We start from the raw sequence: 24,549 nt of genomic DNA on the forward strand, positions 1-24,549 counted from the left end.
AAGAAAAAAAATCACATACATCCATCAATTTGTTTGTTGCAGTTTAAAATTGCCTAAAGTAGTTTATGGTTAAGTAAATTATGAAGAAAAAACACTTGTAATTTCCGTTAATATCCAAATTTACGCGTTCTGAACGCGGTATCGTTTTTATCTACCGAACACGCTTGATTGTATGATTAAACAACAATCGATTGTTCGTAAACGTTCATTTCTTTCTTGCATTCTCGTACTGCTACGTTGGTAACACGTTTAATGAGAAACGTGTTTTGTTTTGATAACTTCATGGCACGAGAAACAAATGTTGTAGCTTGTAATGTTAAAATGCAAAATGTAAACGGTCCTGGATTACCGTCATCTGTGGTCGTTAACCTCGCCGTGATTTATTGCCACAGAATGTGGTTTTTGTGGTTATGGTTGGAGAAAATAAATTGTTTACCTAGTTTTGCCTAGTAATGTTGCCGACACGGTGAAATGTATTTTTATGTAGTGTTTTATTGTTTTATTTTTTATTGGTGCGCTGGTGTTACGAACGGAAGATGAATTATATCTATATTATATGTGTTTGTGGCAATTTAAGCTTCAAATAACGAAATTTTGACCAAATTCGCGACGAAACAGTGGAAAATCGCAAAATTCGCATTTTCGTAAAAAAAGGGCCAAATTCGCGAACTAACGACGGTGATTCGCGATCGCGAAAAGTACCTGTCCCTACTTATGACATACTGTATGTTCTCCAATATTCTAAAATGATTGATTTAACATTTTCTCATAGGTAATCCAAACAGTGAAAATATTTTGAATGTTTTTAACTCAAAGCATTTAGCATTGAATAGCTTAGAACAAATTTCATATTATGCTTACTAAAGTAGATATACAATTTTTTTTACCTTCAAACAATATTTTTCATCCCTTGCACTATTACGTGTTGCAAAAATTTTTCTGTGGACCAAGGTTAAGTTAATATTAAGATGGTTTAAAATAAATTTAACTATTTTGATACTTAGGGAGAATTTTTTTTTTAATTTTGTTTTGTCAAAAATTGTTCCAGCGAAAGGTTTTAAATAAAGTTTAGGATTTTACAACAAATTATAATGGATTTGATAGTAGTAATTACTTTTTAGTCTTTTTAACACTTGTTATTTCAAACCCTTGCAGTAATGATTTGTTATATAAAATTATACTTAAGTCAAAAGTTTTAGACAATATTTAAAAAGTAAAAAAAAAAAAAGAATTGATATAAAAGTGTACATAGTACGGAAGTTTTATTCATTTTCTTATTTAAACCCCAGATTTTTTCAGCCCCTTGCAAATATGGTTTGTATTATCAAAAATTGTTTTAGACAAAAGTTTTACATAAAAAATTATGATTTCAAAACAATCTGTACAGATTTGATGGTGTACTTACTAAAGTAGTTATGAATTTATTTTTGTATTTTAACCCCTATTTATCCACCCTTTGCAGCAATGGTTGGTTGTATAAAATATTGTTTCAGACAAAAGTTTTAGATAAGATTTTCAAGATTTACAAACTTTTGAACAGATTTGATACTGTGGTTTAATTCAACCCCTCATTTTTAACCCCTTGCAGCAAATTTTGTCTTATCAAAAATTGTTTCAGATAAAAGTTTGAGGTAAAAATTATAAGATTAATAAACAATTTGGACTGATTCGACGGTGTGCCTACAAATGGAGTTATTAATTTGTTTTGTCCTAAGACTCTTGTTTCTTTCCACCCCATGCAGTTATGGTTGGTCGTATCAAAAATGTATTTAGATACGTGTTATAATATGTTCAAAGTGTTCAAACGAATGTGATAGTGGTCATATTTTGGGAGTTCTAATGATTTTTCTGTTTTTCAAAAAACCTTCCCCATTTCTACCCCTTGTGGTCAGATATTACCCATTTGAAATTGACCGAGATTTTCCACTTCTATATTTCATGTATCAGTTTGGAAGTGATTTGTGAAAAATTACGGCAGTTATGTGTCCATAAAAATGTGATCCAAAAATTTCCGGAAGTTGGACTACGGTAACAGCGACAATAGGTAGTATTTCTTTGAAATCTACCTAAAAAAAAAAAAAAAAAACACACAAGTTCTGTGTGACAAAATGCATGAATCTGATTTATTTCAAAATATTATGGTAATGATATCCTTCACGATCTAGTTATCAGAATTTAAACTGATTTCTATTAAGTTCAAAAAATTTAAACTTGGTTTATATTTTTAGAAAAATACTTTAATACAACAAATTTCTAACTTAGGAAATGTTAAAATTATAACTTTTACAATAACAATGTACAATAATATTGAGAACAAATGAGCTGCTATCTACATAGGCATATACAAAAAGTTTACACAGAAACAGTACTTAAAGCAAGAGTTTAATGATTACCAAAGCAACATTCAGAGCCAAATTGAAATTTTTTGCCTATATTCATTAAGTACTTTCAATTGAAAAAAAAAAAAAAAACCTTTTTCTTTTATACAGTAGGATTTCAATTACATAACAAGATATGACTGTAAGCTCTTTATATAGTTAACATGTCAAAAAAACTGATCATAAAGTGATTAAGTTAAAAATAATATCCATAAAATAAAATTCATGCATTTTAATACACCCATCTATTAAAACAATGCAAGGCTTAAACATGATTGATCATAAATGGTTTTATGTAATATAGGTATAAAAATAATTAATAAACAAAATTTTCAGTACTGTTTAAAAACTAACTTAATTAAGATTTTATCAATATTTACAAAATATTTAGCTACGTTTTAAAATAACTTTTATTTTTAATAGATTAAATAAGTTGCAAAGTTACTGTTTGGATTATAATTACAATCAACAGTAAACAAAGAAGTTGTGTTAACTTTGTACCTGAATCACAAACTTCTATTACACGTCTTTAGTGGTGCTGGATTGAGTTATATTTTTCTCAAGTTGCAAATGAATGAATTTTATCTTTTGGACTTAAGTCCGGCAGTCTAACCAACACATCCTCTTAGCGAATAGTTTGAGAGGCAATCAACTATAGCATATAATAGATATCAAGTGGTGTAGGTGTTATAAAATAAAAATAGTAATAAGATTCAACGTTATACTTGTGTGCAAGTGTGTATCTACTAAGGAACACATAAAAGGTTAACAAACTAATTATTCTACTAAATTCAATTTTTGTTACAGTTGCTACTAATTTTATCAATAAATAAATAAGAAATGATTTTACAAAACAACAACATGTATTTTGGTATTATTACGTTGTTACATAAATACGTTAATAAAATTATTCAACGTTTCTTTTAGCATATCCTCAGTCTGATTATCAATACCAATGCTTTTTTAAAAAAATTATGTTACTGAAAATAATGGATCATGAAGCTAGACACAACCCAGTATCTACACTAAGAACCTCTTATAGTTATTTTCCTTCAATGTAACTAATGGTGGATGATTCTAGTGGTAGAACTTATAACACCAACACAGATGTTGTTAGCTAGCTAAAATTCAGTCGGTATGTTCAGATTATCGTCTCCCGGACCTCTGAATAAGTTCTCAATGGGAGAACAGAAACAGGATAGCTGAAAGAAATGTCTAAAGACTACGACTCAAGGCTTATGCATCAGGAACAGGAATTCAGCGAATTCCGTGGGAGCTACAAAATGTTATAGACAAGAACGTTCTCACCAGCGCTGGTCAGACTCATAGTAACTGTTCAGCTTAGTCTTAATTTTGAAGCACTATACCTAATATGGTATCGACCGACGCTGCAAGAATCACAGAGTTCGAACAGACTCCCTGAATCTGACATAGATAAAATCAGATGTCTCTAATTCTTTAATACTAGGAAAGATCTATCTATGGCGCGGTAGGTACAAATCTTCTTGTCGCTTGTACAGAGCTCTGAGGATTCGAAGACTCTCACATACACGAACGACATCTTCGCTTCTTCAATGGCGGATCTCCTCTCTCTTTTTTTTGTTCTAAAAGAAACTTCTATCGTTAAGTTTGTTGCGGCAATCAAGGAATAAGGCTGCTAAAAGAACTGACTGAAGACTGAATTTATAACAACTTGGGAGGAATAAAACCATTTAATAAACAGTGCTTGGTAAATGAAAATAATAAAATGGAATATTCAACCAAAAAATATATGTAGATGAGACTCCACCAAAAATTAAAATATGACTAAATTAATGACTAGCTGCAATGAGATATGGTATTACCAGGTTGCTCTAGTTCACTTACATACATATATCATCAGATTAAAACATAGATTAATTCAAAATAATAGTTATGATAATAAATTATAAGAACAATTACTGTAAACAAGCTCCCAGTTTACAATACACCAATCCCTCGCATAGCACGTCTTCACTTAATGCGAATTCAGTTAGCACGATGTAAATTTTACTGCCCTAGTCTCGAATAGCACGTCTGTAAATTTCAGTTAGCACGAAATCGCCACAGGCTAAAAAAAATCTCGGAAACGACGCGACGTCAGGTATGGAATTCGAGGGGGGAAGAATGGTTTGGAATGCGAGGGGAAAGAGATGCGCACGCAGATAAACAAACACCGGGCCGTACTGTTGATGCCCGGCCGCAGACCAGGCCCTACCGTTGATGCCCGGCTGCAGACCAGGCCGTACCGTACAGAAACCAAAGCAGATGAAATTGGACACGTTTTTTTTAAAAAAAGCAAGATGATAGTGTTAATTTCACCCCAGAAAATATTTAACTAACTTTTATGTTTTGTATATGTACATATTGTACATACAGTAAACTCCCGGTATATCGCGCCCCGATTGATCGCAGAATCGGGTATATCGCGGGTCAAACCATGTCCCCCAGTCAGAAATGAATAATAATAATGGAATAAATGGTTGACAGCCGATTAGGATAATTTTGCGTTGTAACTAACAAACTAAGCATCGGGCAGAAAAAAGCCTAGGCGTAGAAAATGTCCGCAGTAAAATTCTAAACAAGATATCTCCGTACATTATTCCTCTATCTTGTAGGGTTTTCAAATTATGGTCCAATCCAGCCCAGTGATATTTTCTGAAACACTAGTTCTTAACGTCGCTTTATCTCACAAATGAAGCATCGGACAGGGGACCTGATAAAGCCCACCATCCAGCGACATTATCCAGCGTGACTCGGCTGGGGATTGATGTTGGATAGGCTTGGTTGTCGGCAAGCGCTGGGTAGGGAGAGGCTAGCCGAGAACATGGAGAGAGGTAGAGATTAGAGCGGGCAGAAACACCAGGGGGAGTGGGGGAGGGAATGTGTTCACGCAGCACACAGGCAGAGCATGAGTCACTTGACTGAGCAGCGTCGCTGCGTACAAGGCAAAATCAGGTAGTCCGGTGTTTAAAATTCCACTCCAGAATCTTAATTGGTACTTTACTGGACATCTGTATATAAATGTTTTGTTACAACTTAAACCTACAGACGTAAGATTATTGGGTAATTCATTGTATTATACAAGTTCATCTTTTTACTTTGGTATAATGTTTTAACATTAAATAGTAAAGTAAATCGGCTAGCGTATTTTTATTCTTTGCCCAGGAATTCCCAGTGGTCCAATATTTACGTGAACCATACTGTACCACTTTTGCCGTGAGGTAGTAAACAAGTCCCGGAAATGTTTATGTGTAGCGGTCTCCCGACCTTTAAACAGAGGCTGGGGAATATAACACTTGCCCATCCGAGCCACACACACTCAGCAACTCGACACAGCGTTTGGTGAAATAAGTAAAGACAAAGTTTAACACGGTTTATAATACGGCGTCACTGATTGCGCTAAAATTAAATTGGCGCAATTTTTGTTTCCCACATGTGACCATTTATAATTTACTGTAAGCATGGATAATAAAGTTTAACCACTTGACACGATAGACGATTCTTTATTTTTTATTGTACGAATGCTAGAATCGTTTTTTTCCTGTATCTGCGGCCTGCTTCTACAAAAGACAAGCTATCTGTAAGTAAATCTAGAATTTTTATTTTGTCAATCAAACTGGGTACTTTGCGATTCATATTCGGTTTGAAGTATCACTACGGCCTTTCTTTTTAGAAGACTTTGACCACAGAATCGTGTGTAACCGCACACACTGCACTTACTTTTTTACGGACACTGACGAAGCAGATACTGTGGCTGACACCACGAGACTGGCAGCAGCTTGTGTGCCGCACGTGTGTTTGGCGGCGTTTGGCGCGCTCGTAGGCCGTGCGACAAACTGTGCGCGGCACGCGGAAAAATAAAAACAATTCAACATTTAATATTTATCTTTAAAATTTATTATTTTTATTTTTTCACCCTTGTTTAGTGGAAACTGCGGATGCAAAGTCCGCACAAAGGCGGGCCGTCTATACTGTGCGTGCTTGCCGACCTATTAGAACACAGGCGGTGTTTTATGCCTTTTGACCTTGGTCACATCGAAACATCGCGGTTATGCAACAACGCGGGTAAAAGTTATGTCCCCCGACAACCGCGTTAAATAGGGAGTGTACCCGTATTTTAATGTTATGTTTGTGCTCTAGGGAAAATCAAAATCTGTTTATCTGCTAACTGATTTGTTTACATAGCCGCTTTTATAAGAGGTGTGCATTACAAATTAAATGTTTACATATGGCTGTGTGTTTTAAAGTTATATAAAACCGGTTCTTAATTTCATAAAAGTGTTTTAATTTTGTTAAGTTTTAAACGTAATAACAAAGGATCCAGCTGCTTGCAACAGCAGGCAGACAGACGCGCGCGCGTGTTGAAGGTCACGCCTGGGCGGGCAAGCCAACCTGCTGACTGACGGTAAATATGTTACCACTTATCTCCCGTTACACTGTGCCATGTTTTCTTTATCTAACGTATTCGGTGGTAGGCTTAAAAAGATAAATGATATGACATATGCATTTTCAAGTATTATTCTACGCATTTATATTATGTAAAGATTACTTCCCTACACATCTTGGAACACATTAAATAATTTAGCCTTATATTTATGGGGACTAATGCTTCAGAATACGCGATTTCGATTAACACGAACATTTTTAGGAAAGAATTAGTCGTGCTAAGTGAGGGATTGGTGTATTTACAAAATATTTTTTCTACATTTTAAAATAGATTAAATGAGTTGCAAAGTTATTATTTGGATTATAATTACGATCAAAAGTAAAACCAAGAAGTTGTGTAACTTTGTATCTGAATCACAAAAATTTTAAAATCATGTTCAGTTCTACTAAAATAATAATACAATAAAAAAACCCTTCCAAAAGACACCGGCTTCAAGAGGAAAGCTGTCTGCAACTACAAATTAGGTTACACTTTTCAACTATAAATTACCAAATTGGTAAGTAAAAATATAAATACAAACATAAATGATTTTTAAAATTTCTCAAAATTATAAATTAATCTTTCTCCACATTAAAAAACATGCAAAAAATGGTTATAGTAAAGTACTTACTAATTTGACATTTAATACTACATATTTGGACCTATCCTTAGAATATCAAAAGCACATAAGATTGTCAAAATGAATACCAGGCTTAGCTACCTAAACATCTAAAAAGCAGCATTACTAATGAAGTAATGAGTAGGGACAAGATCTTATAGTGAATTGTGATAAAACTGAAATAACACAGAACAGCATTTAACATAAAAATGCTAATTAATACACCATATAGCTTCGAAATGCTACAAAAACCACAAAATTTATCAGAATTTCAACCAAACTTTACTTAAATCACAATAATGTTATTTTTTAATACATGTAATCCAAAAAAAATGTAATTTATTTAGCATGAAATTTTTTCCAAAATGTATAAATAATGAGTAGGAAAAAATTTATTTTTGACCTATTTTGATCTTACATTTCTTATCAACCCATTTTCTTACCAAATTGGTACATTTTCCAAAAATGCAAATGCTTGCAGAAATTTTATTGTTCCCAGTAATACTAGCCTTGATATGCATATTACAAATTATTTTAATGTAAAAAAAGCTAAAAGTATCACAGGAAAACTTGTATTCTTTTAGTGAAATAAGTACATATTAAAAACATTTTTGTCTTATATACATTGAATCATAGGTACAGTATATTAATAAATAAACACAATAATTTATAACAATAAAAACATTAAAACAGAAATCATGTGTTTCCAAAATGTAACTACCATAAAAAAAAATCCCATATAATCTTGTCTTTACTGATAATGAGTAAGAAATTGATTGAACGCTATACTGGCTAATATAAAACTGAACAGAATATTCAAACTACATACATGAATGAATGTTCAAACTCAAAACCAAATAAAATTCAAGCACTGTCTACTGTGTGTGGTTTTCTTTGCAGAACTCAAGCCAAGTATTTCCTGAGTTATCCACAGTTGAGAATATTAGAACCAGACATCAAGAGGTATAACAAAATCTATTTATAAATATGGTTAGTGTCTTAGTGTACAAACATTCACAATGTATGCACAAAATATTTGTACCACTAACTCCCAAAACTGAAATTTCAAGACTAGATCATCACTGTTATCAGACAAACACAACAATAACATCCTCAATGTTTTGCTTCTATGATTATCCTCCAGTATATCCTTTCTCTTGTATATAATTGCATGAATTTAATAAAAAAACATTTATAAATACATATATAAAAATCAAACAAGCATGTAATTGACTGCAGAATGAAAATATAAATCATTTAATTAAAATTACACTGTACTTAATGATAATTTACATTACACTTAATAAAAAATATTCTTTAACCTGTTTATAATAGTGTTCAGTTAATAAAATACGTATACATACCTTTAGGGATGGGTCGGTACCGGTTCTCGGTTCTCGGTTCCTACGGTTCTCAGCATTTTAACCGGCACCGAGAACCGCAGCTAAAATGTCGGTGCCGGTGCCGGTGCCGGTACCGGTACCGGCAGTACAGCAAAACCCTTTACGAAAATAGTCCTTCACTATAACTTAACTGTAGCATGAAATGGCTCAACTCACGTCCAAACCACATATGAATTATTTTTTTGGACTTCCGTGGAATAATATTCATCTCTAACTATAAAATAAATAACACGTGAAAATATTTAATGATCTCGCCACATCTGTAAACAAAGTACGTTTTACAATCTAAACATAACAGTTGAAGGTGCCATAGATGTAGTTCATAGAGGTGTGCAACTCTATGACGTGCCTCAGCAGAGATGTGAGAACAGAAAGACGCCATGTTTGTTTCAATTTGTTTTTAAAAATAGGCAGTTAATTGAGTCGTTGACACGTAAGGGTGACTGGTGTATTGCAAATTCCACAGAATAATTGTTTAATATAATTAATGATTGATTAAAAATTTTCCGTGATAATTTTCGGCGTTATAAAATTTTATGCATTTTTTTTGTGCAGTGCTTTGGAATGTAAGTTCACTGCATCTGCAGCCATCTAGTGTAATGGCTAGTAACTTTCTCATTTAGACATACGGGATTTTTTTGAAGGGGGAAGTTACAAAATGCTTGTTGACACTAGTAAAGTATAATTATTCTGGCCAAATAGAGCAAATTGTGTAAGAAATGGCATCAGAAGTGTGGCAGTAATTTACTGTTGACTGTGCAAACATACTGAATTCAATGTAGGCAATAAGTTTGATGGACAATTTAATATTCTAATTCTTTGAAAGTTCACCATCAATGTATTTATTTCCATTATTGTAACTTTTTCTTTTTATTCCTATGTTTTAAAGTAGGGTTTAATTAATATAGTAAATTTTAGTTTTATTAATGTTGGTGTGTTTACTGTAGCTTGAAAACTATTCTAAACCTTTTAATTTGCTTTGATAGCCTCTTTAAAGACTGAATCATTATGCCAATGCATTTCTTTGTAAGCATACAATAAAAAAACATTGAGGACAGAACAATACAAACAAATTATTATTTTCAGTGTTATAAACAGTAAATTGTTGAAGATGTAAGTATGGACACATGCTTTTTAGTGCTTTTTTGTAGCCAAAACAGTAAATAGTTTATTACTTAAAACACCTCATAAATAATGTGTGAATAATATTTATTTTATTTTTTTAAGTCGGAACCGAGAACCGAGAACCGATTTTTAAGAACCGGTACCGAACCGAGAACCGGGAAAAATCAGGAATTGACCCATCACTACTAAAAATATATTAAATGAGAATAAAATTGACTTGCAACGTAAGAGTAAAAATAATTTAACTTAAAATTTAACATTATACTTATGCAAAATTTTAATAATGTTAATTCAGTATCTAACTTTATTCCCTCATGTATTTTTATAACTTAAATTTTAATGGTTAAGCCGATGTATTGATGTAGATTGTAGGCACGGAATTTTAAACTATGTACATACAAAACTTTTGTTTCTATTAACTGGAGTACAAAAATGAAAAAGAAAAAAAAACTAAGATAGTAAACCTTAAACATAATTACAACTCATAACTCCATCACTGTAAATGTTGAGAATCTAGGCCAGTGGTTCCCAAAAGATGTTCCGCGGAACCCCGTGGTTCCGTGGCAGGGTCACAGGGGTTCCGTGAGTCAGGACGAATGTCACATAAAGCAGACACAATTATTGTCAAATAACTTTCTTTGAAGGAATTGGGATTTTGCCAAAAGAAAAATTGATCATACGGTTCCCTGGCAAAAAAAATTTGGGAACCTCTGATCTAGAGGATTGAGAAATGTAGAAATCAAGGATCATATACAGAGAACCGTTTCCAAATCAACACTTCGCTTCATGCCGGAAGTTACCTAAAATATTCTGCTTTTATTATTTAATTTTTTTGCTCATGGTCTCAATTTTATTCATAATTAAACTATAATTATTTGTTTATAAATGTTTTTTACTAATCTATTAGGTTAAAATTTAACAATTTTAAGAAATTTAAAGGACAATTTATATTTCCAACTTAGCTTGAACAACTGAGAGCATGCAATCGTTTGATAAACACTATTTGCAATATTATTTTTACCAAGATTTTAAAACTAAACCGTTGTACAACAAAGTCTACATAAAAACGGTCAACTCAAGACTTCATACCACATGACCAGGAATGTAAGCAAGGGAAGAAATGATAGAATGTACACCCTCACCCCCCCCCACCACCGCCAACCCACATCAACAAAATCCTAAAAAATCTATTATTTCCACCGACAAAAGAAAAGAATTTGAAATAAACACCCCTGCACACAATTACTTTTGATTCCTGTTCGGGTTGAAATAAATTAACATATTTTTTTTAAGATTATTAAACCCATTAGATAAACTAATTGATAAAACAATTTTAAAACAATTAATTATAGTTATCTATATCATGACTTAAATTTAAATCATTAGCCAAATCATTAAATTTTAGAAGCAAAATTATTTTGGAACTATCTTATTAGCAAACACCCTTTAAAAGTAACCGCTGAGAAACAAAAATATATCACCAATGCAACATTTGTAACTACAGGTTGAGAAAAATACTACTACGACCAAACATTTATTCCGGGAAAAGTAGGGGGGCGAAATGCTACTCTCGTCCCCCAATCCATAACAGCACGGGGGCGACTCGCCCCTGCTGTCCCCCCTGTTCCGACGTCCCTGTAACGTTCCCATTTCTGCTACTACGCAATGAAGGACAGAGAAGGACAGAGACATGTGACCTCAAGGAAGGAGGGTTACTTCATTATAATTGTAAAACTATAGGTATGTTGTAGCCAACCATAAGGCAGTATTTCGGTGAAGTCCCCTGCTAACTGATAATTTTCTTAGTGTTTTGTGATGTGCTGTGTTCCGTCAGTCATTATCTGGAAGAGGTACTGATAGGCTACGTGTTGGGCAGTGGCTCACTAATTATAAAGTTATGTAGTTGAAGAGAACATTTTGCGGCTGTGATCCGGGCACTACCATATATAATCAACCTGTTTTTCGTGTTTGAAACTTTGAAACTAGAATTTTCGACCACAGTCATTGGTATCGCCCAAAATAAGGTTCGAGTGATCGCGGATTTGTTCCAAGAACTTAGTCCTGCGGCTTTGATCCGTGAATACGTATGTAACCATGGGACTTATTATAAACTGTCAATTTATGAGTTATCCTTTTGGAACCTGCAAAACTGTTGACATGTGTTTGCTTTCGGAGACAAAGAAGTTATGTGAGAAAGGTTGTATGTTCTACCTGTACTGTGTTATGTGGTCACAAGATGGCTACCCCGTTGATTGTGAATTATTCTTCCGAGTCTTAATAAAAAATCCATTAATATTAGTTTTGTGTCTGAGAGACATAATTTAAGTAACGAATTGACGACAATAACAAGTGTCTGAAACTTATATAATTTTGACACCCAAATAATTTTTTTAGCAAGTGTTATATGTACCTATGTCCCCTTCAAACCAAATTTTGAACTAGCTTACGTAGTCTTGGGTGTAACAACATGGCACACAAAAATAACTTAAAAAACTAATACAATTGGATGTAACGAGATAATATAAAAGCACTTAATCCTTGGCATACAGCTAAATACACTTGAACACATACAATCTCACACACACATACATAACTACACACATATTTGCCCTCATTTGACAACAGTTATGATATAAAATAGCTTAACAGTACATAATACAAAAAATACGGCACTGCCGGTGCCGCTGATTATGTGTATAAAAAAATGACTATATCACAGCCTAGGTCACAAAGTCTTTGATTCGTGGGAGGCGGTGGCGGGGTCAGTGCGACACTCGCTTGAGCCGCCCGCTCATTCGGTGTCATCTGCCACTGGCAGCCTCCACCAAGATCTGCAACACACCAGTGGAAGGACGGCATTAAGCAGAGCTTAGTGCGTGTCCACGTTTTGGCCAAGCCTCAAATACTCCTGGCCCTTGAAGTAACGCTGTTCGATATATGCGGTTTTGAAGTACCAGCGCCAATAAATTACAACATGACTTCTAGTAGTGCGGTCATATATTTGAAGTGGCCCTTTTTTCATTTACCTAAATTTTTGTTTCCATGTGGATGCAATGGCAACAGCACTTGTGAAGTATTAAATAAAATGTAATGAAATAATAGTGAGATGAATCAACAAACAATATTTTGCTCTTTCCTCCACAGCTATTCGCTTCCTTCATTTAATATTTATCTCCAACACAAGAGTGTTCAGTCAATGTTTGTATTATGCCATCCTGCATGTCAGCAGTAGCTGTGAAGAGTCAAGCCAGAAGCTTTCAGGGCTATTACTTGCCTCTAGGATGCGCTAGTGGCAAATCATGGCATAGCACAATTAGTAAACAAAAGAGAGTTGGGACTTACATTAACAGAAATAATCTTTCTAATGATAGAAAATGTTAAGTTCGTGCTTTTTAATATGATTAGAACTGAAATATAGCTCCTATATTAACATTATTGTTGTTATTGCTGTTGTTGTTAATTTTAGGTTGTTTAATCTCAAAAACTTATTCAACATTTATTTAAATATTAAATGCATTTAAAATGTATTTATATACATGTTATTACTATAAAATAATTTTAATGGGAGTAGTGTCTTGATTAAAATACAAGTTAAAGTGCAGTACTTACTTTGAAAAATATTTTATTTTAACCTTAACACAAAACAGCCATATATTGTCCAAAAACAATAATTGTGATATTTCCACACATTACAAATTTTTTTAAAAAATTATATTAGGGATGGGATTTTCGAATCTTGGATTCGTCGAATATACCGAATCCTATGGATTCGAGGATTCGTAGGATCCGAGGTGGGATTCGAGGTGGGATTCGAGGTGGGTTTTTAAGAGTTTTAGGTAGTAATTGAAAATTGTAGTGCTGGGCGAAGTTTGAAAATTTCGAACCGAACCGAACCGAACCCTTACGTTCGGTTCGGTTCGGTTCGAAACCTCTTAAAATATATTCGAAAAACCGAAAGTTCGTTTAAAAAAAATTACGTTTTTCTAATTTTCTAACCCCCATTTGAGACCATTCACAAAACAGCTCAACAAAATTCTATTACTTGTAATATTCCGACTTTTATCGCATAGTCGTCGCCTCAACAGTTTCAAGAGCAAACAAAATAAAAAAAAAATTATTAATAGTCGCATAACTCGCATAGCATTTTTTCATATAGGCGCGCTTTGTTTTTTGTTTACTTTAGAGAATTTTGTATGCATTTGTCGTACTAGGTAATATAACCTATCGTACAAATGCCAAAGGTATTGTACATTATACCTTTAACTATAGTGCGTGTACGAGAAGTGTTGTAAAATCAACAAAGATTGCGTACCCCATACGTTAAACTAAAGCGCATGTACGAGAACTCTCGTATTTCGGCAAAACTAACGTGATCAAGTTAACACAAGACAAATGCGATAGGAAATGATTACGTAAATTACGTATTTTAAATTACTGGGATGTATTTATTTTCTTTTGCCTTTTTGGTTATAACAGTCAGGTAATGAAAATATTAATTTAATCTTGTGTATTAAAAGTACTGGTCCAGTAAATTTTACAGTACGGTACTAAGTTGACTAGCGTAGTCGCGGCAGCCATCATTATTTCTCGTGTTTTCTTTTTTCCGACGCAAATTTCTATAACCACTAGGGATGGGAAATATAGTTCTTTGGAAAGAACTAGTTCGTTCGGAACTAGTCACTTCAAAGACTAGTTCTTTAGGAACCGTTCTATTGAACTACATCGGTCGCGGACTGTATCGCGGTTTCCAATGTTTAAACAAAATATTCCATACATGACACCAACACAATCGTTACAGACTTTTTGTTTTATGGGCATTTCTTTTTCTATAAATAAAAGAGGCACACAGTAATCCGATGCTTGTAAACAATATCTCCCATTACAAATGAGCGACTATCATATTGTTTTTCTTTCACACACTTCTTACATTTTTGAATGTGTATTAATTTATTTTCTGCAAGTAAAGTGCTTATTTTCACATGTGTACAAAACAAAATAATAGTATAGTGTTTTCTCATCTGTGACAACCTAAGCTGATTTTTTTCGTATTAGGTAAGTTTTATTATGTTTCTTTAAATTTTAGTGTAGTTTTGTAATGTGTGGTCTATGTGTAATTAAAGTTTAATTTCAGATTGTATAGGCTATCTGAAATTTAACGTAATTACACTTATTTACGTGACACCTTTTTTAATGCCAATATGTAATGTAAATGTCTAAAGAATATTAGATAAAAATTAAGAGTTCACGATCGTCAAACGATACATCATTGCGCAAGAAAGAACGAAACGAAAATAATGACCGACAGCCTAACTACACAATTAAATAAACTTACTGTGTGAACTATCTATGTCTTTGAACTAGCTAGTTCAGTGAGTATATGTACTCCCTTTCTCTTCGGTCTTCGTAGTTCAGATCAGTACTTGGAACGTCTCTGCTTGGTGGAACTGACGAAGCGAGACCAAATAAAGAACAAACGTAAGAGAGGGAAGAAAGCAAGAAAGAAAGACGTGGCATATTGGGTGACAGTGGTATGTTTGTATAGGTGGGGGGGGGGGGGGGGTTATTTTTCGCGCATGCGCAGTAAGGACCAAACAGAGTAGGAGACGAGAAACACGCAAAGAACGAAAGAACGATTGTTTTTGGTAACAGCGAACTAGTAGAGGTGGGTTGTTACAGCAATTTTCGGTTTCTGTTTCAACCTGAGATTGATACAGTAATGTACCTAGTTACAAGTATCTGATTTTTTTGTATCAGAGCAGTAGCGGTCCCAGGAATAGAGATGGGTTGTTACAGCAATTTTCGGTATCTGTACCAATCTGATACTGATACAGTAATGTACCTAGTTACAAGTATCCGATACTTATGTATCAGAGCAGTAGCGGTCCCAGGATGAACTAGTCACCTAGGGATTAGTGATGGGCAGAACGGATCTTTTGACCGAATCGGTTCTTTTGGATCAGTGCCGTGAAATGATTCGTTCAGAACGATTCGTTCATCTCGGTCAATTCGTTCTTTTCTGTGTATAGGATCTGGCTCTTTTAACAGGTGTCGTAACTCGTTCATCCTTTAGAGTATTACGTACGTGTTTTTGTATTTGAATTTGAACATTGCTTTCCGTAACCAGTGAATCACAGTTGCGTATATGAAACAAGATTATTTATATTTTATTACTTTTTAAGTTACAAATATTAATATATAGGCTATTTACACTCTAGTGACAGTAAAGTGTTTACATGTAGACCAACACATTTAGAGAAAAAAGACAAAAATTTAATACTACTACTGCGATTCAGTATGAAGAGAAACAAATGAAGTACATTAATTAACCCAAAAATGGTAAATGTGAACATTTGTAGTTACTTTCCCTGTTATTTTTTAATTCATACTGGTTTTTTTTTTTTTTAGTTTTTTATTTCCAAATTTGTGTATGTGAATGTGAAAAAGCAATTTTAAACCACTACTTAACAGTTGACATTTTCAGGTATAGATACTTTTCATGTTACCCTATTTTATTTGATCAGTTATCGTTTGCTCTTGTGAACATGCACACGCTGTGATTACTAATTCTTCAGACTCCTGACGTCATGAATCATTTCACGAACGAATCGGACCGGGCGCGTGGCTGGTTCTCTCATCTCGTTCTCTCGTTCTCTCGTTCTCTCCGCGTTTTCGTTCCTCCGAATCTTTGAAGGTACCGGCTCTCAAAGAGCCGGCTCTCAAAGAGCCGGTTCTTTACATCGCGAACGAATCGCAAGATTTCGTTCTCTCAAAGATTCGTTCTTTTTGAACGAATCGTTAACGAACGACCCATCACTACTAGGGATCTTTCGCGCATGCGCAGTAAGGACCAAACATAGTAGGAGAAGAGAAACGCGCAAAGAACGAAAGAATGATTGTTTTTGGTAACAACGAACTAGTCACCTAGTTCGCTCGTCAGAACAGTTCCAAATGAACTGGTAGTTCGCGAACTACCCATCCCTAATAACCACACTTTTTACGTTACGTTTACAATATTATTGTTCTTGAGGTGAATTGCGATGAGCAGGCTAACGTTTAAGTTTTCCAAATTGAGAAAAGATAATGACGACCCGGATGACCCAGAACCACCCCAAAAAACCGTCTAAAGTTTCTTCTGACGAGCAGCAGCGGGTTTTGTAATGTAGATAGGTAACTTAATTCACATTCGCCTTTTTTTTATGTTTTATTAAAAAGTTTTACTTATTAAAAATGTTATGTTATGTCTACCACAAAAATATGTAGATAGGTAACTTAATTCACATTCGCCTTTTTTTTGATGTCCTATTAAAAAGTTTTACTTATTAAAAATGTTAGGTTATGTCTACCACAAAAATATGTTATGTGGCCTTATGCTGAATGTTCGTCATCTTTATATATTTTTTAAATGAAGGTTAGTGTACACTGAAAAAGGAAGATAGTCTTTTTGAAATTTAGATGTAACTTCTTCATTAATTAAAAATTGGTATATATATAAGCTAAGCTATATAATGTTTTAATTTTACATATGGCTGGAGAACCTTTCTTTTTCACCACTCAGTTAAAGACCAAAATGCTGGTCATCGGTTCATTTTAATTCAAAACAATTATTTCTGTATGAGGTTCGGTTCGGCTCGGTTCGAAACCAGAGAACTGAGGTTCGTCCAGCTTTAGAAAATTGTATACCTAAACTATATTATAAAGGTAACGGAAATAGCACAAACTTAAGATAAAATACGCTGTATTTTGTCAATTAGCATAACTACTCTATCATTTCCAACCTTCAAAATATAACATTGCAGAAAAAAACGTAACTTTTTTTAAATGGTGTTCGTTATACAAACATATTTTATTGAAAACATAGGAAGGATTAATTTAACAGAGAATTAGACAGATGCACACTTACATGTGTGGTTTTTGAGGTTATTTGTCTCTATTTTATATCAGGTGTATACACTATGCACTTATTTTATAATTTTATAAATACACATGTGATTTTTTTTAATACATTGGCCTATGTAATTTTTTAAAATAAATGTGTGATTTTTTTAATAACATGTGGTGAAGTTTAGTGTGGGACTGGGATTCGAGATTCGATGACAAACACTGAGGATTCGAACAAGGATTCGGATTCGACCAAAATGTGGATTCGTCCCATCCCTAAATTATATATATATATATATATATATATATATATATATATATATACACACACACACACACACACACACACACACGCGCGCGCGCGCGTCTAATATTTGGCAAAGGTGACAAAATAGTTCTAAAACGGTATTGTGGTAAAAATTTGAATTCATACTAAGCACTGCATTCAAATTTTAGACCATAAATGAAGAAAAATTCTTTTTGCAAAAGTTCTGTTGTGAATTAGTTAGTCATACATAGTCCTAAACATATTTAACTGACTAATAAAATTTATTTTATTAATATTGCCAAATTACAAATTGCTAATTACGTATTATTGTAATTAAATCCTTGTGCAACTTAGTTAAAATTATTTTACGTATTACCTTAAAAACACAAGTGTAATAACTTTTTTCAGCGAAATTATAATTTTTTTAATGACGAAATAGGCTAGTTTAATTTACAGTGAAAGTGGACCTCTAATTATAGAGCTGTAGGAATTATCTCTATGTTGATATTTTACATACGTTGTAAGTTGATTTTACATCTGGAGAGCAACTACTAGAGACTGACATGGTGGTGTTTGAAAAAAATGTATTATTTTGAGAAAAAGTGTATTAAATATACGATTGCTTAAACAATATCATCTTAAAGTGGAAATTCGCATCACAGTCACAAGAACAACATGTCCAAATGACATGTAAGGACCAATACGTCAATTTGAGATTTTAGAAACTGTTCCTGATATTGTTATGAAAACATGTAGAATTTTCACAGACGTGTGAAAAACGTCAAGAGTCAAGATCACGCTGCAAAAGTCACACAGCCCTACTTTACTCCTGTGCACAATAACTCTCTCTGTAGCGAACCAAGGACTGTAATGCAGCAGCAATGCGGACTGTGACTCACCTCACTGAGTATCGCCCAGTTTTCACTGTCGCTGTGAACATTCAGTCGTATTGCTTTAACAGGGTTCAGTTTAGAATCTACGAACCCTTCTGCCACTCCTAAACTGTCAAATTTACCTGCAAAGAAACATGAAAAATTTTATTTATCATAAAAGAATGAAAAATAATCTACAATCTACAAAGTAACAATTATTCTAGAAATTACACTAAGCCCAGCAACAGCAACAACCTGATACTACCCACATACAATGAATGGCTTCCCACAACTTTTAATTCACTTTTATCCACATTCATATTTTTTATGGAGATTTACATATGAGTGATGTGACTTATACTTTTGTATTAGGTTGGTTTTCACAGGGTGTCGTTATTTCTTTCTTTATCTTCTTCAGTTCAGTGTCTCTAATCCACAAACTGTCGTTGCTTGGGATTGACAGGTCTGCCTGTAAGTTAAAAGTACAAAAACCACCCAAAGTATACCCAAAGTCTCTTTATACTTTTCTTCAAATTTGCCAAATTTAAATTACGACTCATGTATATAGACACCCGTCTTTCACAAAAATTATTTTGTCAAGGTATTTCTCAAACACACTGTAAATGTTCCTCACTATTATGGCAAACAAAATAATTTTTTTAAATGGTGTATCTGTTCAAGCAAATGATGGACGTTCAACAGTTTAGTAAAAACTACTGATTACAGACAGTGGTGCTAAACAGTGACATACTGTACTACTTATATGGGTTATAAGTTATAACTTGTACCCATGTGTCAATAGCATTTAAAAATGTGAAATAATAAGGTTCAAAGCTAGTCTACCGTGTTTTCTCGCATAAATGTCGCACATTTTATTCTAAAATCAAGTTTGAAAAGTAAAGGTGCGACGATTATGCGGAAAAAAAAATTGTTAGGTAAAGTTATTCATAAAAAAAATCTGTTCATGGAAAGTACGTTTATTTAAAAAAAAAAAAAAAAAAAAGGTTTAGTATACAACAGCATGATAAACAATTTATAATAATAATTCATCAAACAAAAACCTGTCTTCAACTTTAAATAGAAAACCCTAACTGTAACGCGAACGCAGGCCACTTGAATCTGCGACGTGAACTAACACGTAACTATTGCCGTAGTACACATTTACCACGAAAGCATGCGGGCCATCAAATGTAGTTAACTCGGCACTCGACAGAGAGCGCGCGCTGCATGCAATCGGCGAGATATCAATATTCGACTACGTACGCGCGCTCTATACGGACAGCAATATAACCAAACACTAATGATGTCAAATAGCGCTGGCTACATGTCTATAAACAGTACACGAAGACAACTTCGTATTTCTATTAATTAAATAAGTAAGTGGTAATGTCCGAATAAATATTAGATTTCTACTTTAAAATACATTGTTTTATACGGAAAAGATACCTACACACAGCGACGATTACGCGCGTGCGACGATTATGCGATAAAAGAAATTTGAATAAAACCAAAAGTAACAGATATTTCAAAGACCATAATTTCAAACACTGTAAAAGTCCTATTAAAAAGCCATTACAAAACACTTTCTTTTTTTTTAAATTTCTATTCCAATGAAACTGTGTGTATACCAGTTATGTACACATTTTATTACATATAAGCTATACACAAAGTAAAAGACAAAGATGGTCACAATCACTTTGCAAAGTTTCACACAACTCATTTCTTGGGTGCACTACAACTTACAAAACAATAATTATGGGACAGCAAAAAGACAGCAAAATAAATATTTTATTCACAGCAAGCCCAACGCACCAACAATAAAGAACCCATCGCTGGTAGTGTTGAAATCATTCTTGCTCAGGTTGACGAGATTCGAATCTGGCATCACTTCGACTGTGGTGTTATAGAAGCGATCAGAAGGATGCTCAGCATTACCGCTGCGAAACAAGTAGCTGCAAAATAACAATGGATAACAATTATCTGTGACACTTGGAAATAGTGGAATTTAATTAAATTAAGAACACAAAACTGTTACAATTTGTAACAATATTGAAATTCAATCCAAATATTCCCTATCCACTCACGTAATTCTCACAACTGCAAATACTCTATGTATCTATGACCAGATAGTATAAAGTACTATAATATCTTTAGTGATTGATAAAAATATTTTTTTTGATGTAATAAATGCAATTAATAATTTATTCCATTATACATAATAGAATTAAACTATTACCTAAAGTATCAAAAACTTTTATGCATCACACAACAAAGTATAGAAAAATAAGCTAAGAATAAAGCTAATGGGTTCATACCTTATCAATGGATTTTAATCCTTTTTCCTAATTATTGATAAATCAACTAATAATACTATAACATAATTATTTACAAATACACTAGATTATAATTAAGTATGTCATAATTATAAAAATCTTTAAGAAATATTATTAGTTGAAACATTAAAAATATATGGAGAATCTAAAGGTATGAAATACCCATTTCTTTAAAATATACACAAACATATTTTATTTATTTATTTTATTTTCTTCTTTATACAACTCACTTTGTATCTTAAAATATTATGTAAATATTAACAATAATAATTCTAAATAAAATAATCTAATTTACAGTCAAAACTTTGCTATTGAATTGTACTAACTTATGTACCAAAAGAGAAACCTCAAAACATTTTTTTTTCTGTTTATTTGCAAAACAACACAACACAGGTTGACAGCTTTGTCACTCAGGTGATTCTTCTTTTATTTAACAAAAACACATATTTTCCCACACTAAATAGGTAGTACTTGAACTGATGGCTGAATATAAATTCTTCGTGGTTATTTTTTGAAATTTGGAAAATTATGTCACCTCAGATGGCTACACTATAGAGTGACCAGATAACTCACATGAAACACTATTTATTAGTTTCATTCTCTTGTTTTAGTCAGTGGAGTCCTCGTGTAACTCTAAATATAGTAAAAGTTGAAAGGTCTTCAATACAGCATTTTATGGTTCTAAGCATTCTGCAATCTGGCACCAATCAAGTCACTCGTGGTCCAATTTGGGTGGATTCCGGCTGTTGACTTAGGGCCACCAGATCACATTACTGTGCGAAGCTTCAACCAAGCAAAACAATCGAAGCTCTTTTGACATGACAACGTCTAATAAATCGATGAACGCTGGCTGCACGCATGAAAAATTGTCCCACTACGGATGTCCCACTACGATTGTTCCACTACAGATGTGTTTACGCATGCGTGGCATCTCTCTGGTATGTTGCGGACGGTACAGAGAACTCGGCCGGCAAGTGGCGGCGTACTGCTCAGGTTTCACCCCGCCATGCTGCAGGGATAGGCGGGTCGTGCCGGTTGGATCACGCCTGCGCATGTCGCCACACACGGCTTGGGGCAGACGACAACACAGCGGGGTTCGAGGTTATTGTTGTGCACCGCACCACGGGAGTATATTCGCAAGGAAATGGCGTTCTTACAAGTACGTATTATTTTAATTACTAGAGTAAATCAGTATATTTAAACAGTGTTGTATGAGTATTATTTAGCTGTGTAACTAAATATTTATTGCTGCATACCTGCCAACTTTGGCCAGTCAAAAAGCGGGAGGTTTTTTAGTGGAGTAAACAATGCTTGTTGCCCCCAATAAAGGGAGGGGGGGTGAAATTTTGTTTATTTTGATGAAAAAATCACGACACAAAGAACAAAATGCAGCATGTTCACCTTTCCTCGATTGCAAAATGCACGGAAATTCGTCACTAAAAGTCTTCTTGTACACAGCAAGATACTTCACTGTAGGTCATTTCTATTAAATCCCTATTGCGGAGTAGGCCTAAAACTAAACGCGTACAAAATACTCATCACGCAACTGCTTCCACAAAATAATATTTTTATGAATACACTGTTGAATAAATTCGAAGACTACTATAATGCTACCTCTACACTTATTCGTTATTCTGTGAGCACAGACGCGAACAAAGGCGAATTTGTTCGGGGATGAACAAACAATTCACACATAGCCGGCTAACAAACCGAAGCGAATTTGGGCACGAATGTAAACAGTGGTATCATAAACTCATTATTAATCCAGTCCGTCTTTATTTCAAAACACCACCGAAAACACAGTTTACAATGTTGACAAAACACGCCATTTTGGAAAACAAACCTTTTTCTGGTTGGCTAACAAACACCAATGACGAACGTGTACCAAAACAGCTCCCATAATTATCGTAAATAACTACGTTTCTTTCTTAGATGTACGCTTTAACCAAGAGTTTTAGCCGACAATTGTGGGCATTTAGGCTATTAAAATAACTACACGTTATGGTACGAACCGTAGTTACTATATAATTGTACGGAATAATGGTACAAACATATTAATTCTATAAATTTATTGCATTAAAAACTTCAAGAGAAACAGAACCAAAAAACGGGAGATTTTAATGACAAATCGGGAGGGCGGGAGAAAGGGTATAAAATCGGGAGTCTCCCGCCTAAAGCGGGAGGGTTGGCAGGTATGTTGCTGGTATGATACTTTTCACGCTTTAGTTTGACATTGGTAATTATTTGTCATGAGTTATTATTTGATCAACTAAATCACACACCGTATTATAGTTATGAGCCCACGAGCGTGTAAATATTTCGAGTCCAACAGAGAATATGCTAGTTAAAAGAAATTCAAACAAATATCGTGCGTGGAATATTAATAATTTATACCATCTGAAACAATTATTCTCAATATGGTCTCGTGGCCGTGTGTTTAGCATGGATGACTTCAAATCATAAGGTTATCGGTTCGAATCTCTGCAGCTGTGAATTTCTTTTTGTACTTGTAAAAATAAATACGGCGCGCACAACATTTCAAAAGTAATAAATATATTTGAATTAATGAATGCAAATAAAAGTAAATTTATTAATTAAATTGTACATTTCATTTCACTCCTTCTTTGTATCCATACAAAATAGTGATAATTCAATAACATTGATTCAATTTTATTCATAAACGTATGCAGAGGTAGATTTTATCATACAAAAGATAGAAAAATTATAAAAAAATTTCTTCCTCAAAGAATATAATATTTTTAATGCCTAAATGGTTTGGTTGCAAAAACCTATTACGGCTCAGTCTCAGGCCGAATATGATATTTCCTTTTCTTCTAGATCAATCATTTCATCAATGTTTTGTTATGACATTGTCACGTTAAACTATCGTCCATAAACCGACTTTATAGACAACCAATTTTTTAATATTAGATTTGACTTTGCAAGGAAATTTGCAATTTGTTTTATTGGAAGCTTTGGTTGTGATAGAAAGCTTCACATTCTGATGTTGCAAAGCTTTAAAAAAAAAAAAATTGTTGTAGGTTTTTGCTTGAATAAAGTTGGTAACTTAAAAAAATCAAAAAGGTGACACTCTATTTGTTTTTATGAATGCTCAGTATTAATATTTAGTGAATAATGTTATACATAGGACCCAATTAGTTAATCACTTAATCAGTTCAAACATTACAAATGTTTAAGAAATTTTTTTTTACTTCAATACTATATT

The 24,549-nt window shown here is 33.6% G+C and overlaps 1 protein-coding gene across 3 annotated transcripts in view; it reads right to left on the minus strand.

Annotated features, from left to right (window-relative positions):
• Nucleotides 1-19: 19 nt before the first annotated feature.
• LOC134540863 (alpha-1,3-mannosyl-glycoprotein 4-beta-N-acetylglucosaminyltransferase B) overlaps nucleotides 20-24,549 on the minus strand; it is a 577,977-nt gene continuing 553,447 nt past the window's right edge. For all 3 annotated transcript variants that reach the window (XM_063383880.1, XM_063383897.1, XM_063383889.1), the window contains 3 exons: nucleotides 20,803-20,942; nucleotides 19,018-19,133; nucleotides 20-12,803 (listed from right to left, as the gene is read on the minus strand). In XM_063383880.1, the coding sequence (XP_063239950.1) occupies nucleotides 12,774-12,803; nucleotides 19,018-19,133; nucleotides 20,803-20,942 (286 nt within the window). In that variant the 3' untranslated portion in view covers nucleotides 20-12,773. The remainder of the gene's footprint in view (nucleotides 12,804-19,017; nucleotides 19,134-20,802; nucleotides 20,943-24,549) is intronic.

The sequence above is a fragment of the Bacillus rossius genome, chromosome 1 (assembly GCF_032445375.1).
Source record: "Bacillus rossius redtenbacheri isolate Brsri chromosome 1, Brsri_v3, whole genome shotgun sequence".
NCBI classification, from domain to species: Eukaryota; Metazoa; Arthropoda; class Insecta; order Phasmatodea; family Bacillidae; genus Bacillus; species Bacillus rossius.